General features: G+C 37.3%; 1 protein-coding gene across 1 annotated transcript in view; it reads left to right on the top strand.

Annotated features, from left to right (window-relative positions):
* The window catches only part of ATRNL1 (attractin like 1), a 794,045-nt gene that overhangs the window by 679,949 nt on the left and 100,870 nt on the right, over positions 1-13,226 (top strand). The window contains exon 28 of the mRNA XM_032878996.1: positions 6,291-6,405. Coding sequence (XP_032734887.1) covers positions 6,291-6,405 — 115 coding nt within the window. The remainder of the gene's footprint in view (positions 1-6,290; positions 6,406-13,226) is intronic.

Here is a 13,226-nt window from a genome sequence, read left to right as displayed (position 1 = left end):
TTCTTCCAGTGTTAAAAACAGCAGAAAGGTAGACTGACAACACAGTCAACTGATGTGCTTCCAAATTGTTTCCTGTTTCCTAAATCCCCTAAGCCAGGAACCACTGTTTCTCAAGTGGTTTTTGTTGTTGTTTTGTTTTATTTTATTGTAATCATAAACTTATTTTCTTCTCATTTTTGTAATCAAATATCTTAACGTAAATTTGGATATTTTGAATAGTTCCAATTATTGCATGGAGAGCTTGAAAACAAAACAACAAAGAGAACCTTGCCTGATGGTAGAGAGGATAAGTATTTCTTAGGTATATTAAAGAGGATTTTAATATATCTGATATATCACCATTATTTAAACCTGAATTTATTTTATTTTCTCTTCGTATATTTTAACCAATTGACCTTTACATATACTTTGCATTTATTAAATTAGAATAAATTTCAGAAGCCTAGAAATATGGTTCAAAACATTCATAGTATTTTTCTGTTAGCCTTGGAATATGACAAGCCTATTCTCTAAATATTTACATCATTGGAGACTATCTATGTACTTATGCTGATTTTGACTTAACATTTTCAAAAATAAGTCTGTTAAATTAAATGTAAGCTTTAAAGTGTAAAACCATAGATCATGTAACTTGATACAAAGTATTGCAACATGGCTTACAGCATATTCCTGGAAGATTTTTATGCCCTTTACTTCTGCCATCATGGCCACTTTCACCTTTATATTGAAAACTCCCAAAATGTATCTGTATGAGGATAATTTTAAAACACGAGATTTATGTTGCTATAAAGGAGAAATCCTTTATAACCATATAAAACTGTTGTCACCAGAAATTTCAGTCTAAGTTTTACATGAAAGGGGACATATTTTATCTTTAATGCCTCATTAAACTTTCTGGAAATGGCAGTATTCTAAAATATTCTTGGTGAATGACTACATATGTCTGTATTTCTTCGAGAAGTTCAAATATGATCAACAAAAAAACCAAACAAATCATTTGTTCTAATAATTAAACCAGTGGCATTTTTCCTTCTATTTTGTTTTCATGCATAGATCTTGCATTGACACGTCAGCCATGTCCCACCTGCAGTTTTTTCAGGGAAGTAGCCAAAATCACCTTTCCTATGCTAAAATGATATCCTTGCTGTTTCAGAGGTGACATTGGTATTTACACCTTAATTCCTTGTGCATGTTTGTATCCACATGTGTGCATGGAATGTGTGTGTTCACACACCTATGTGCTTGCACATGTATTTATGCCACGTGTGTGGGTGCACGTCTGTTTGCACATGCACACATATGATAAACTACATTGTGTGGTTAAGAGGATGGACTCAGGAGGCAGCTTGCCTGAGTGTAAATCTCAGCCCTTCTCCTTCCTAATTATATACATTTAAATAGGTAATTTTAACTTTGCTTCAGTGTTCTTACTATAAGATTTAAAAGAGTTAATATATGTAAAGAATTGTATCTAATTCATAGTAAGTACTTAATACAAAACTAGCTATTACTACTATAATCATTATCATATTTTCACTGACTCTATTCCTAGGGTCATGTTATTTAGACAAGTGCCTTAGTTGGTGATTATGACATACGTATTTCACTGAAGTGGTAGTAAAGATATGCTAACAAAATATTTTGTGTGGTGATCATTTAATTAGGTAAACTGTATTGTGTAGTACATATTGTGTAGTTGCATACCTTTGTGGCTCACAGACTACCCATCAAATATAGTGACATGCATTCATTTATTCAAATGTAGGCCTACCGCACATCCCTTTTGCACCAGGATTTGGTATTAAAATGAAACATGGCACCATACAATCCAGCAGTCATAGTCCTTGATATTTACTCCAAGGATCTGAGAACTTCTATCCACATAAAAACTTACTTGCTAAAAAGGGAACAGCTTGAAGGGAATAAGGGTGGATGGTAAATTTCTCTAAATGTACTTTATTTTTTAGATCTGACCCTGGAGCCATATCAGCATCTTAAAATTATAAAGCAATATTAAATAAAAATGGAAAGGGGAACAATTCCTCAAAACAGTCAGCCTCTGAATTCACAAACTTACCTAAATTGGGATGGACTCAGTGGCGAAACCACACAGAGAAGACCTATTTCAAGTGATTTTATTTTATTTCTTTTTCCAAGTGATTTTAAACATGCAGTATTTAAACACGCAATATATTCTTTGCAGGATCCTTAAGACAAAAAAACCCTAAAACTACAAAGAAGTCGATTTTAATTAGTTTTATTGTCACATATAATATAAAAAATATTTAAATTGTATTTTATGCTATAGTAAAAGTAATTATCAGTATTACTAGGTATCAGATTTTCAATCTAAGAGAAAAGAGATACAAAAATGCAAAGAAGTTAAAGCAAATTAAATTTGAATTGGCAATATCATTGTGAATTCATGATATATTTTTCCTTTTTAAAAACAATTCTGAGTTTGGAGGGCACATTGATATTTTACACAATTCGACCTTCATTGAAGACATGATATCCATTTTCTGGGAATGCTGTTCACTGTCTTCAGCTGTCAACCTCTTCAGGTATTACTGTAACAGCAGAGAGCCACCTTTTCCAAGGTCATTACCCTTCCCAAGGGCAAGGATATGTAAAAACCGATCTTTGAAGGAGCATAAAGGCTTGGCCCTCTTGGCCCAACTTGATTGTTGAAAGATCATTCTGGCTCTAGGTCTTCTCTTGGCCCTGCACCTCAATTCAGCCCTTTCCCTCTATCTAACGAGGCTTCACTTCTGTTTTCTTCTACATTTTTTTCAACCATAAGAACCTCTGCTTGGTAACTCTTTCTTCCAGGGAGTCTGCTTCTTTGGAAATCTAATTTATGACACTGAGCTCTGTTGCTTAAAATGTGCTAGAAGAATGGCCAGCCCAGTAGTAATAAATACCTCTTATGTCTGGAATTAATACCACTTTCCAGCAAGTTTCCTTAGAGAAATGTCTTGATTATAGGTCTGGGACAGGCAGAAGACAAGGAAGCTATCAAAGGCTTTTGTGGTCATGTCAGAACTCAGGAGTCAATTTGAAAACATTCTCATTGTTCAAAGATTTTGAATATTCAATAGAACAATTTGAACAATTGATAAAACTAATAAAAAAATTATAGAAGCTAGCAATTGAAACACATCAGAAATATTAAAAGTTATAATTTTATAATGATAATATAAATTGTCATGTTTGGAGAATGCTAGCAAATGATTATTTTGAAAATTGATAAATGAAAGGGAATAATCAAGTATTTAGCCTACTTTTCCTATAAAAACTGTATACAGACTCTCACTAAACTAAGAATAGAGGGGAACTTCCTTAACATGTTGAAGAATATCTGCACAAATCCTACAACTAATATCATGCTTAACGATGAGAAAGTTGAAGCATTCCCACCAAGATCAAGTACAAGGAAGGTTGTCCCCTTCTCACCACTCCTTTTCAACACTGTACTGGAAACTGCAGCTAATGCATTATGACAAGAAAAAGAAATGAAAGGTATACAGATGGGTGTGCAAAAAATGAAACTCTCTTTATTCACACAAAACATGATTTTCTATGTAGAAAAGTCCGAAGAATCAACAAAAGTACTCACGGAATGGTAAGCAATTACAGCAAGTTTGCAAGATACAAGGTAAAATACAAGTCAGGTTCTTCCCTGTGAACCAGCAATGAACAAGTAGGATTTAAAATTAAAGATATAATATCATTTATACTACTACCCCTCAAAATGAAACACTTAGATATAAATCTAACAAAATATATACAAGATCTGTATGAGGAAAACTATAAAAGTTTGATGAATAAAATAAAGAACTAATACAGGTAAAGTTATTCTGTGTTCACGAATATGGATGATCAATACTGTCAAGATATCAGTTCTTTCCAACCTGATGTATAGATTAAAAACAATCCCAATCAAAATACCAGGTTATTTTGTGAATATCTGCAAATCAACTCTAAATTTTATATGGAGAGGCAAAAGCTCCAGAATAGCCAACACAGTATTGAAGTCGGGGGGCCTGACACTACCCAACTTCAAGACTTACTATGAATCTACAGTAATCAAGATAGTGTAGTATTGGTAAAAGAATAGACAATTAGATCAATGAAACAGAATAGAGTGAAGAATTAGACCTACATAAATATAGTCTATTGATCTTTGTCAAAGGATCAAATGCAATGCAATGAAGCAAAGGTAGTCTTTTTGAGAAATGGTTCTGGAACAACTGGACATCCAGTGCAAAAAAATGAATCTAGATAGCTACCTTATACCTTCCACAAAAATTAACTCAAAATGGATGATAGACCTAAATGTAAACTGCAAAACTATAAAAGTCCTGGATAACCTAGAAGAATACCTGATGACCTGGCATATGGCAATGACTTTTTAGAGACAACACCAAAAACACAATCTATGAAAGAAATAATTACGAAGCTGGAATTCATCAAAATAAAAAACTTTTGCTCTTTAGAAGACAATATCAAGAGAATGGAAAGACAAAACACAAACTGGGAGAAAATATTTGCAAAAGACACATCTGATAAAAAAAAATTGCTTTCCAAAATATACAAGGAACTCTTAAATCTCAACAATAAGAAACAAGCCAATTAAAAGTTGTCCAAAGACCTTAACAGATACCTCACCAAAGGAAACATACAGAATAGCAAATAAGCATATGAAAAGATCCTTCATATCATATATCATCAGAGAAGTTCAAATTAAAACAGCAGCAAGATGTCACTGCACACCTTTTAGAATGGCCCAAATCTGGAACACTGACACCATTAAATGCTGGTGAAGAGGTAGGGCAAGAGGAGATCTTATTCATTGATGGTGGTAATGCAAAATGATACAGCCACTTTGGAAGACAATTGATGATTTCTTAAAGAACTAAACATGCTTGTACTATAAGATCCAGCAGTCACACTCCTTGATATTTTCCCAGTGGAGCTGAAAACTTACATTCACACAAGAGCCACCACATGAATGTTTACAGTAGCTTTATTTATTTTGTTTCTTTATGTTTTTAGAGAGAACACATGCAAATGGGTGGGAAGGGACAGAGGGAGAGAGAGAATCTTAAGCAGGCTCCCTGCCCAGCGGGGGACACAACATGGGGGCTGTCTTATGACCCTGAGATCATGACCTGAGCCAAAGTCAAGAGTTGGACACTTCCCTGACTGAGCCACCCACATACTCCATAGAGTAGTAGCTTTATTTTTAATAGTGGAAATTTATAAGCATCCAAGGTGTCCTTCAGAAGGTGAATGGATAAATGAACTGTGGTACCTCCAGACAATGTAGTGTTTCTCAGCACTAAAAAAGAATGACCTATCAAGACAAGAGAAGCCATGGAGGAACCCTAGGTCCCTATTTATTACTAGTGAAAGAAGTCAACCTGAAAAGGTTAAATTCTATGATTTCAACTATATGACATTCTGCAAAAGGCAGAACTATGGAGCCACTAAGATCAGTGGTGCCAGGGTTTGGGGTAGTGAAGAAGGGATAAAATAGGTGGTGCACGGGAATTTGGGGCAGTGAATATACTCTGTATGATACTATAGTGGTGGATTCATGTCATTTACATTTGTCCAAACCCATAAACTGTAACACAAGAGTGAACCCTAATGTAAACTATGGGCCTCTGATGACCGTGATGTGTCAATGAAGGTTCATCAGTTGTAACAAATATACCTCCAGGTGGGGGCAGTTGATGATGTGGGAAGCTATGCATATGTTAAGGCAAAGTGTGTAGGGGAAATATTGTCCCTTCCTCTCACTTTTGCTGTGAACCTAGAACTGCTCTAAACAATAAATTCTACATCACATGCTTGCAGTATAAGACTGATGAATCACAGACCTGTACCTCTGAAACCAGTAATACATTATATGTGAATTTAAAAATTTAATAAAAATAATCCTGACAATTGTTAAAAAAAAATAAAGTCTAAAAGAATCTAAAAAATAAAGTCTATCAAAGAAAAAAACTAAAGATAGAAAAAAGAGTACTTTTGAAAAAATAAATATGTACCAATATTTAACTCCCCCCCCAAAAAATGTCTTCTAAATGTTAATGACCACCACTACAAAAACACTGTATTACAATGAGAAAATAGTCAATTGAACTATTAGAAAATGAGACATTTTCTGTCCCCATCCACCAGTAGTGTATAGTTTAACTGACTTCAGCAAGGGTAGGAGAAAAGTAGAATCACAGTGTCCTGTCAATTATGCGAATTTAAGATTGGGTTTTCTTTTTCAGGGAGCACCCAAGCCCATAGCCATTGAACCATGTGCTGGGAACAGAGCTGCTGTTCTGACTGTGTTTCTTTGTCTCCCTCGAGGATCATCAGGTGCCCCTCCTCCTGGACAGTCAGGTAAGACGAACGTGGAGCCATCAGCAGTAAAACAAAAACACATGGACTAAATGGAAGAAATAAATAATACTATCATGCAGCACAGTGAGGATGCTTACATGGTTCTAATGCAAAGTGTCTTAGAATTTCTTAGAATGCAAACTTTTACCAAAATATCTAGAAATCTGCATTGCTATAAATTCAGATTTGCCAATGTTTCTCTTAGAAGTACATGTTAAATATGTGCGTATGTTTGTGTATAATGTATGTGAGTATGTATGTTCACACACACACACACACACACACACACACACATACACCCCAATGTGTTGTTGTAACTACAGTGAGAAATCTCACTGACATGGCAAGCAAATTTTTGACCCCTTTGGGCCACTTATTTTTTCCCAGTATGTGTGTCATATAGGATGCCAAATTATAAATGTGATTAGAAGTTTGCTTTGTAAATATGGAACCAAATTAAGGAGTTTACTTGCATGTTTGGAATGTGTAGTGGTGTCGGAGGATGATGGCTTGATGCCACCATCTCAGTGTACTTAATATATGTTCTTGTTCTCAGCACCAGACAGCTGGAGCTCATGGGTCAGGGAATCCTCCCCCTCAGATGGCACAACCAGTCTTCACCTCTGATTCTTTTCCTACCTGAAAATCATATTTTGAATTTGGGGGTAACTGGATGTGCCCTGTTGGAGGTCTTCTCATTGCTGTGATGTTGTCCACATTGTACACACACACAATGTTGAATATAACTTGTAATTAGATCACAAACTGTGCTTATGTCTCTCTTTTTACATACTCTATTCCATTTTCTTACAATGTGTAATTTTTCTGTCTCTGATTATTTGCTCTTTCCAACTCTTATGAAATGGATGCTTTTTGAGAGTAAGGGTAATTTCCAATCTTTCTCTGGCAAAAAGTGCCAGAGATCTGGGCAAGTTCTCAATAACAGTAATTGAGGCTGAACTCACTTCCCTGATTATTTTATCTTTTCTTGGTTCCCTAGCTAGCCTTGACCTTGCATCTCACTTTCTTGATTTGTATCCAACCTGACACAGAAATGGAAGCTGTATTACTTTATTCCCTGTAAACTTAAGATACTCCTATAACAGAATTTTTCCTGTATGGAGACAGAGGGTTTCCATCACTTAAAAATGATTTGCCACTTACGGTACCTGATAATATCCTGTTGCAGGAATTTCTACACAAAGTTTATTTGTAGGTGTTTGTTCAAAGAAACGAACATTCTCTGTACTTTCTCATATATTGAATGAATGCCTCACTCTTCTTTCAGATCTACCAAGGTAAACGTAAATGGGATGCAGTAAGTAAACTAGTTTGGCACGGGTCAGATAAGATGGATAATTATAGGTACTGTGCCCAGCTAATGGAAGTATTGTTTTAGGGCTGGGATGATTTCCAAAACAAACCCTTCACTAATGAAAACAGGTCTGTGTGATATACACTGAGGTTCTTCTGGATCCTTGACAAGATGATGTACTGATGGGCAGAGTGAAGGGAACTGCCAATACTCTGTCCCTTTAACCTTTGAAATCTTTTTGACTGATTTGAAAGAACCCAGTAGCAGTGTGGCCCATTACCTTAGCTGTGTTGTACTGCAGATGCATTATGATTACTAACAATAATGCTACCTTAGATGCACATAATGCTTTAATCTATACGAAGTGTTCTCTTATTTTTTGTATTTGATCCTCATGACAAGCCTGTGCCATCAGTAGTATAAAACTCACTTTGTAAATGAGGGAATTGAGGCATAGAAATCTATTTCTACACCCAAGGAATAATTAGGAAACTACTGGAGTGTAGAGAAAAAAAAATACTGATAGCTAGCATGTCAGGTAGTTTTCCCTGATGCTACGTAGTGGAGAGGTTATTTCTCTATACTCCATAGCCCGTGTCTTCACAAAGCCCAGCATTTGAGGGAGTACTGAAAATGTCTATAGCGTTGATAAAGGTAGACAAAACTTTGAATTAACTTACCATACTTTCTCAGAGCCTGTCAATTGAGCTATATCGAAAATCTGTGTGCATAATTCAGGATGAGCTTGTTCTTTGTTTAAAAAAAAACTCATAAATGTTTTCTAGGTGTTTTTATAGGATTAGGAATACTCTTTGAGTCTACTTCAAAAGAGTATTATGTGCTGTCTGCAGTCTACTTTGAAATGCATCAAAAACATGGTATTGATGTATGGATTGTAGGTAGGGTAGGTGGATGGAAGCTACATTATAAAGCAGGTCAAGTAATTGTTAATGGTAGAATGCAGGTGGTGGGAATACTGTCGTTAAAATTCTTTCTACTTTGCTACATGTTTGAAATTTTTATAGTAAGATGTTAGGAAACAATAAAATTAAAAAAAAAATAACTTCTGACTTCCCTGCCACCACAAACAAACAAAAAACAGGCAGTGTTTGTAGAGAGAAATTTTCTAATGTTCACGTCTCAGTTTTCCCTAAATAAGGCAAATACTGACACCAACATACAAATTATATGACTTATTTTTTTACTCTTCGTCAAGATACTTGGTGTGTACACAGCCAATTAAAGCTTAACATAGTACCATCTACTACTTGAGAAGAAATGCATTCCAGGGATCATTTGAGAACCATATTGGCTCTTGGAAAGGAAGTGTTGACATTGGTTATCTCATTTCTAGAGTTTGGTTTACCTCATATCTTTGCAAGAAGTTCGTCTATGTGCCTGTGCTTATCCCAGTGCCCTACACACAGAAAGCAGTTCAAAAACACTTTTCATGATGATGGTGGTAGAGAAGGAGCTTCATGGATCGACTCCTGACGCCACCCCCACAATGGGACGAACACAGTGCTAGGAGCCTTATCCTGGCTCTTGAGTGATTTATGTCTCCAGATATTAGCATATCTATTCAATGGCTAGTACGTCTTATTTATTAGATTAAAAGTTCTCTTGCAGTCCTTAGCCCAGTCTCAACATTTTTTACGAGGCCCTTTTTTGAAATGTAGCTTTCCAGATGCTGAGTGATGCTTTTCATAAGGTTTTCTTCATTAGCATGAATGAAAGCCCTGTAGACAAGGGTCAGTTTGGGGATAAAGAGAAGGCAGGAACATCTGAGGAGCATGGCGGTCTTCCCTCTGAAACTGAGTGTCAGCACCGACAAATACATGATTCGGAGATGCACGCGTGCTAGGTTGTTTGCCATCCCTTTTGAGCAACAGCTAGTAATTTTTTTTAAAGATTTTTATTTATTTATTTGACGGAGAGAGAGATCACAAGTAGGCAGAGAGGCAGACTGAGAGAGAGAGAGAAGCAGGCTCCCCGCTGAGCAGAGAGCCCCATGCGGGGCTCGATCCCAGGACCCTGAGACCATGATCCAAGCTGAAGGCAGAGGATTTAACCCACTGAGCCATCCAGGCACCCCTAGTAATTTTTTTTTTAAATTTAAAATATGACATGGTCTTTCTAGTTCATTCTCTTTCCACCAGAAAGTATTTTAGGAATGCTTAGCAAGTCATAAGGGTCTAAAATCGTCTGAAGTCCTTTCCATGGCTTTCCTCTAAACAGAGGTCGAAAGAAAAGCTGCAGATTGATCCATCAGATTACCCCGTGCACTAATCTTTTTTTTTTCTTTTTTCTTTTTTTAATGTAATGAAATTAGGTGTTTGTGAGCAATTCTCCCTCTAGGTGGCTTAGAAGAGTAAAAGCAAAAGATATTAAATAGGCTTTTTGGCATTCCTGGAGCCGGACTAATTAGGTTCCCAGCTCCCCAACCCCATAAACCTGCTGCTTCATTACTCTTTGTGAGAAACTGCGGCCGTCCATGCCAGACTCTTTGGGTTAATGTGGGATTTCTGCTGTTGACATTTGTGTACTATACACCACCTTCTCTACTGACCTCAAGATGGTTGAAAGACTGACATCCCCATGAAAACAGGGCCCATCAAGTAATTGCTGCATGACACTAAACAACGCAGCATGTCTCCAGTCACCTTGGATGGCAAGGTCCCCAAGCGTTTTAGAGTCACATTAAGATGAAATGTGGACAAAGTAAATAGAGCTCTTCAAAAGCATAAATTGAAAATGATAATGATTGCTGTCACTTTGTGATGGAAGATTATGGATTTCATAGTTTATGGATTCTCACTAATAAGTAGCAAATTAAGTCTTCTCACTGGATTAAAAATCCCAGGGACCCAGATGTCCACAGCCAAAAAGAAGCTATGTGCTTCAACTAAAGATGGAATTTTGTCCTGGTCTTGCCTGACATTTGACTGAGTCTAACATTACCAAAAAGAACACTCTAGAAAAGCTAAGGTTTTATTTTTTTCTTTAGGCTTAGAAGTTTTGGCAGGAGGACCAGATTATTTTTAAAAATCTAAAATATTGTGTAATGTTTAAAATGATGTCTATTTACAGTGTCATGGATAACGATGACACAAAAGAGACTTTGATTTAATTAAATGAAAAAGAGGTGGGCGAAAGGGAAGTAGTAATTGTGAGCATTGTCTCGGGTGCTTTCCATACAGTCATTGGTCTAACCCTCTTAATGATTCTGGAAAGTAGCTATTGTTATCCCACAGCACCCGTGAAATATAGAAGGTCTTTATAGTTCCAGGGACAGATTGGGTCTGCAGGTTCTCAGCGTGGGACTCTCTTCCTCTGAAACCTGTTTTTAAGCTAATTCACATTTCCAGAAGCTTCTGAGTTTTCTCATCCCTTAAGACTATTTTCCTTCCATAAATTTGCCACTGTATCTTCACACTTGTAGAAACACACCTGTTGATCTAATCTTAGCACTCTCTCTGTTAGAGGTGGTTGGAATAAGAAATAAAATTACTGAACCATATCAAGTTTTCGTTATGAAAAATCTGGCATGGTAGTTACCTTTTAACCTCAAATCCAAATATTATTTACATACACCATATGTATCTTCATAAAGAAGAAAGATAAAAGAGGCTTTTCATGGCAAAATAAACTATAAAATTAGGCAGAGAGCCCAGGCAGCAACAAAGAACCAAACACCTGGGATCATTGTTAATAAACATGACTCTATGTCAAAAACATACCTGCTATTAAAAAGGCCTACAGATCAATCGTAGAAAGTAATTTTGTCTTCTATCCAAAGTACAATTATATAGTTACTGTGAATCTTCATGTACTACCTTTATTCATTTGAGAAATATTTAAATGTGTCTGCTGTAGGCGAGGCACTGGATGTACGGTGGTGAACAAAAACAGAGTTCCTGCCCCTTTAGGGGGTACAGCATGTGTGGAGATAAATGCGAAGTAAGTAGTCACACAAATAAACCAGTAAGACAAATTGTGCTAGGTGCTATGGACACAGAGTAAACAGTGCTATAGAGAGAGAGAGTGCTATAGCTAGAGTTATATGGTCACTAAGCTTAATACCCTTCTAAGGGAGTAACAAAATGACAGTCACTCAAATCCCCCTTTTTCAGTTCTCACTTGCCACCAAGTCTTTGTCTGGCTTGACAGTTGAATAGTCCCTGCCTCGCCTCTCCAGCTTCTGGAAACCCTCCCCTCTGGTGTGCCTTGATCTACCTCAGGCACCTACTTAGAGAGGATGGACGTGGAGCACCTCCCTTTGGTTCTTGGTTTGCCTCACGTGCCTCAAGTCCTTTAGCCAACCTCTCGTCCTTCTCCATGCTGTCTCCCAAGGGCTGTGCCCCCTCCGCTCCCAGGGGAGCTCACTCCTGACTCCGGATCTCCAGCCAGCACTGCTCACCTGTTGAGCACAAGCATCGCAACCTGGATTTGCTGCCCTTTAGGCATAACGTCACTCTTCCTTGACTCTCTGCCTGTTACACCGCCTACTTCCCTACTGTTTTTGTAAAGTTCATTTCAGAGTGGCTCAAGTTTGAAATCCTGGAGTTGCTTGCCTTCTTCACTTTCTCCCATCGTGTGTACAAATCATCATGAAGATCTTTAGCTTTTGCCCCTGTGGCAGATAAGGCAGACATCTTGTTTTTGCCATTCTTCCTGTCTCCACTTTTCATCTGGGCACTGGCTATTCTCACTGGACTTCGGCCAAGAGAGCACAATTCTAATCATATCACTCTCTTCCTCATAAACCTTTGCTGGCATTTTATCGCCTGTTGATGTGAGTCCAGACATCTAGTTTGGGGTGTGAGGTCCTCCTCAGCCTCTCTTCAGCCTTCTTTCAGGTTTTGCATCCACCCACAGAATCCTTGCCAGCACTACCTACAGAGCACCATGGGCGAGCCTGCCGTTGGGCAGTTATTTTAACCTCTTGGACCCGCAGTTTTCTCGTCTATGAAGTAAAGAAGATGACCACATGGTATATTTTTATGATTGCTGCCAGGCCTGTAGTTCCACATGTATGTTTCTTCCTATGATTCTGTGAATGTATGTGTGTTCTCTGGCATACACACTGTTGTTCCTCATACCTGAGGTGTGCGCTCCCTCTTAGCTGCCTGTTTCCAAAGCCCAGCTCAAAAGCCAGGTCCTCTTCCACGAAGACTTCGGTTTCCTCCATATACATCTGACCTCACTCTCCTTGAAGTCCCATAGATCTACCAGTTCAATTCATTACTGCCTCCTAACATGTATCAGAGTCACTGTGTTCTTTTCTTAACTTTCTTCCCTCGTGGTGAGCTCTCTGAGGTCAGCGGCTGTGTCTTATTTTGTCTTTGATTCCCCAGCTGCTAACAAGTTTTGGTACTTAGTAATTGCTTGATAAATATTTAATTGATGAATAAAACTAATTATTCCTAAATTAAAGAACTTCTTCACCAAAAATATTTTGAAAATCTATAGTTATATACTATACAAATGTAAAGTTTACTAGTTA

The sequence above is a fragment of the Lontra canadensis genome, unplaced genomic scaffold, assembly GCF_010015895.1.
Source record: "Lontra canadensis isolate GAN:19392208 unplaced genomic scaffold, GSC_riverotter_1.0 scaffold3, whole genome shotgun sequence".
NCBI classification, from domain to species: domain Eukaryota; kingdom Metazoa; phylum Chordata; class Mammalia; order Carnivora; family Mustelidae; genus Lontra; species Lontra canadensis.
Note: the sequence above shows the minus strand (reverse complement) of the source record. Positions and strands in the feature narration are given on the sequence as shown.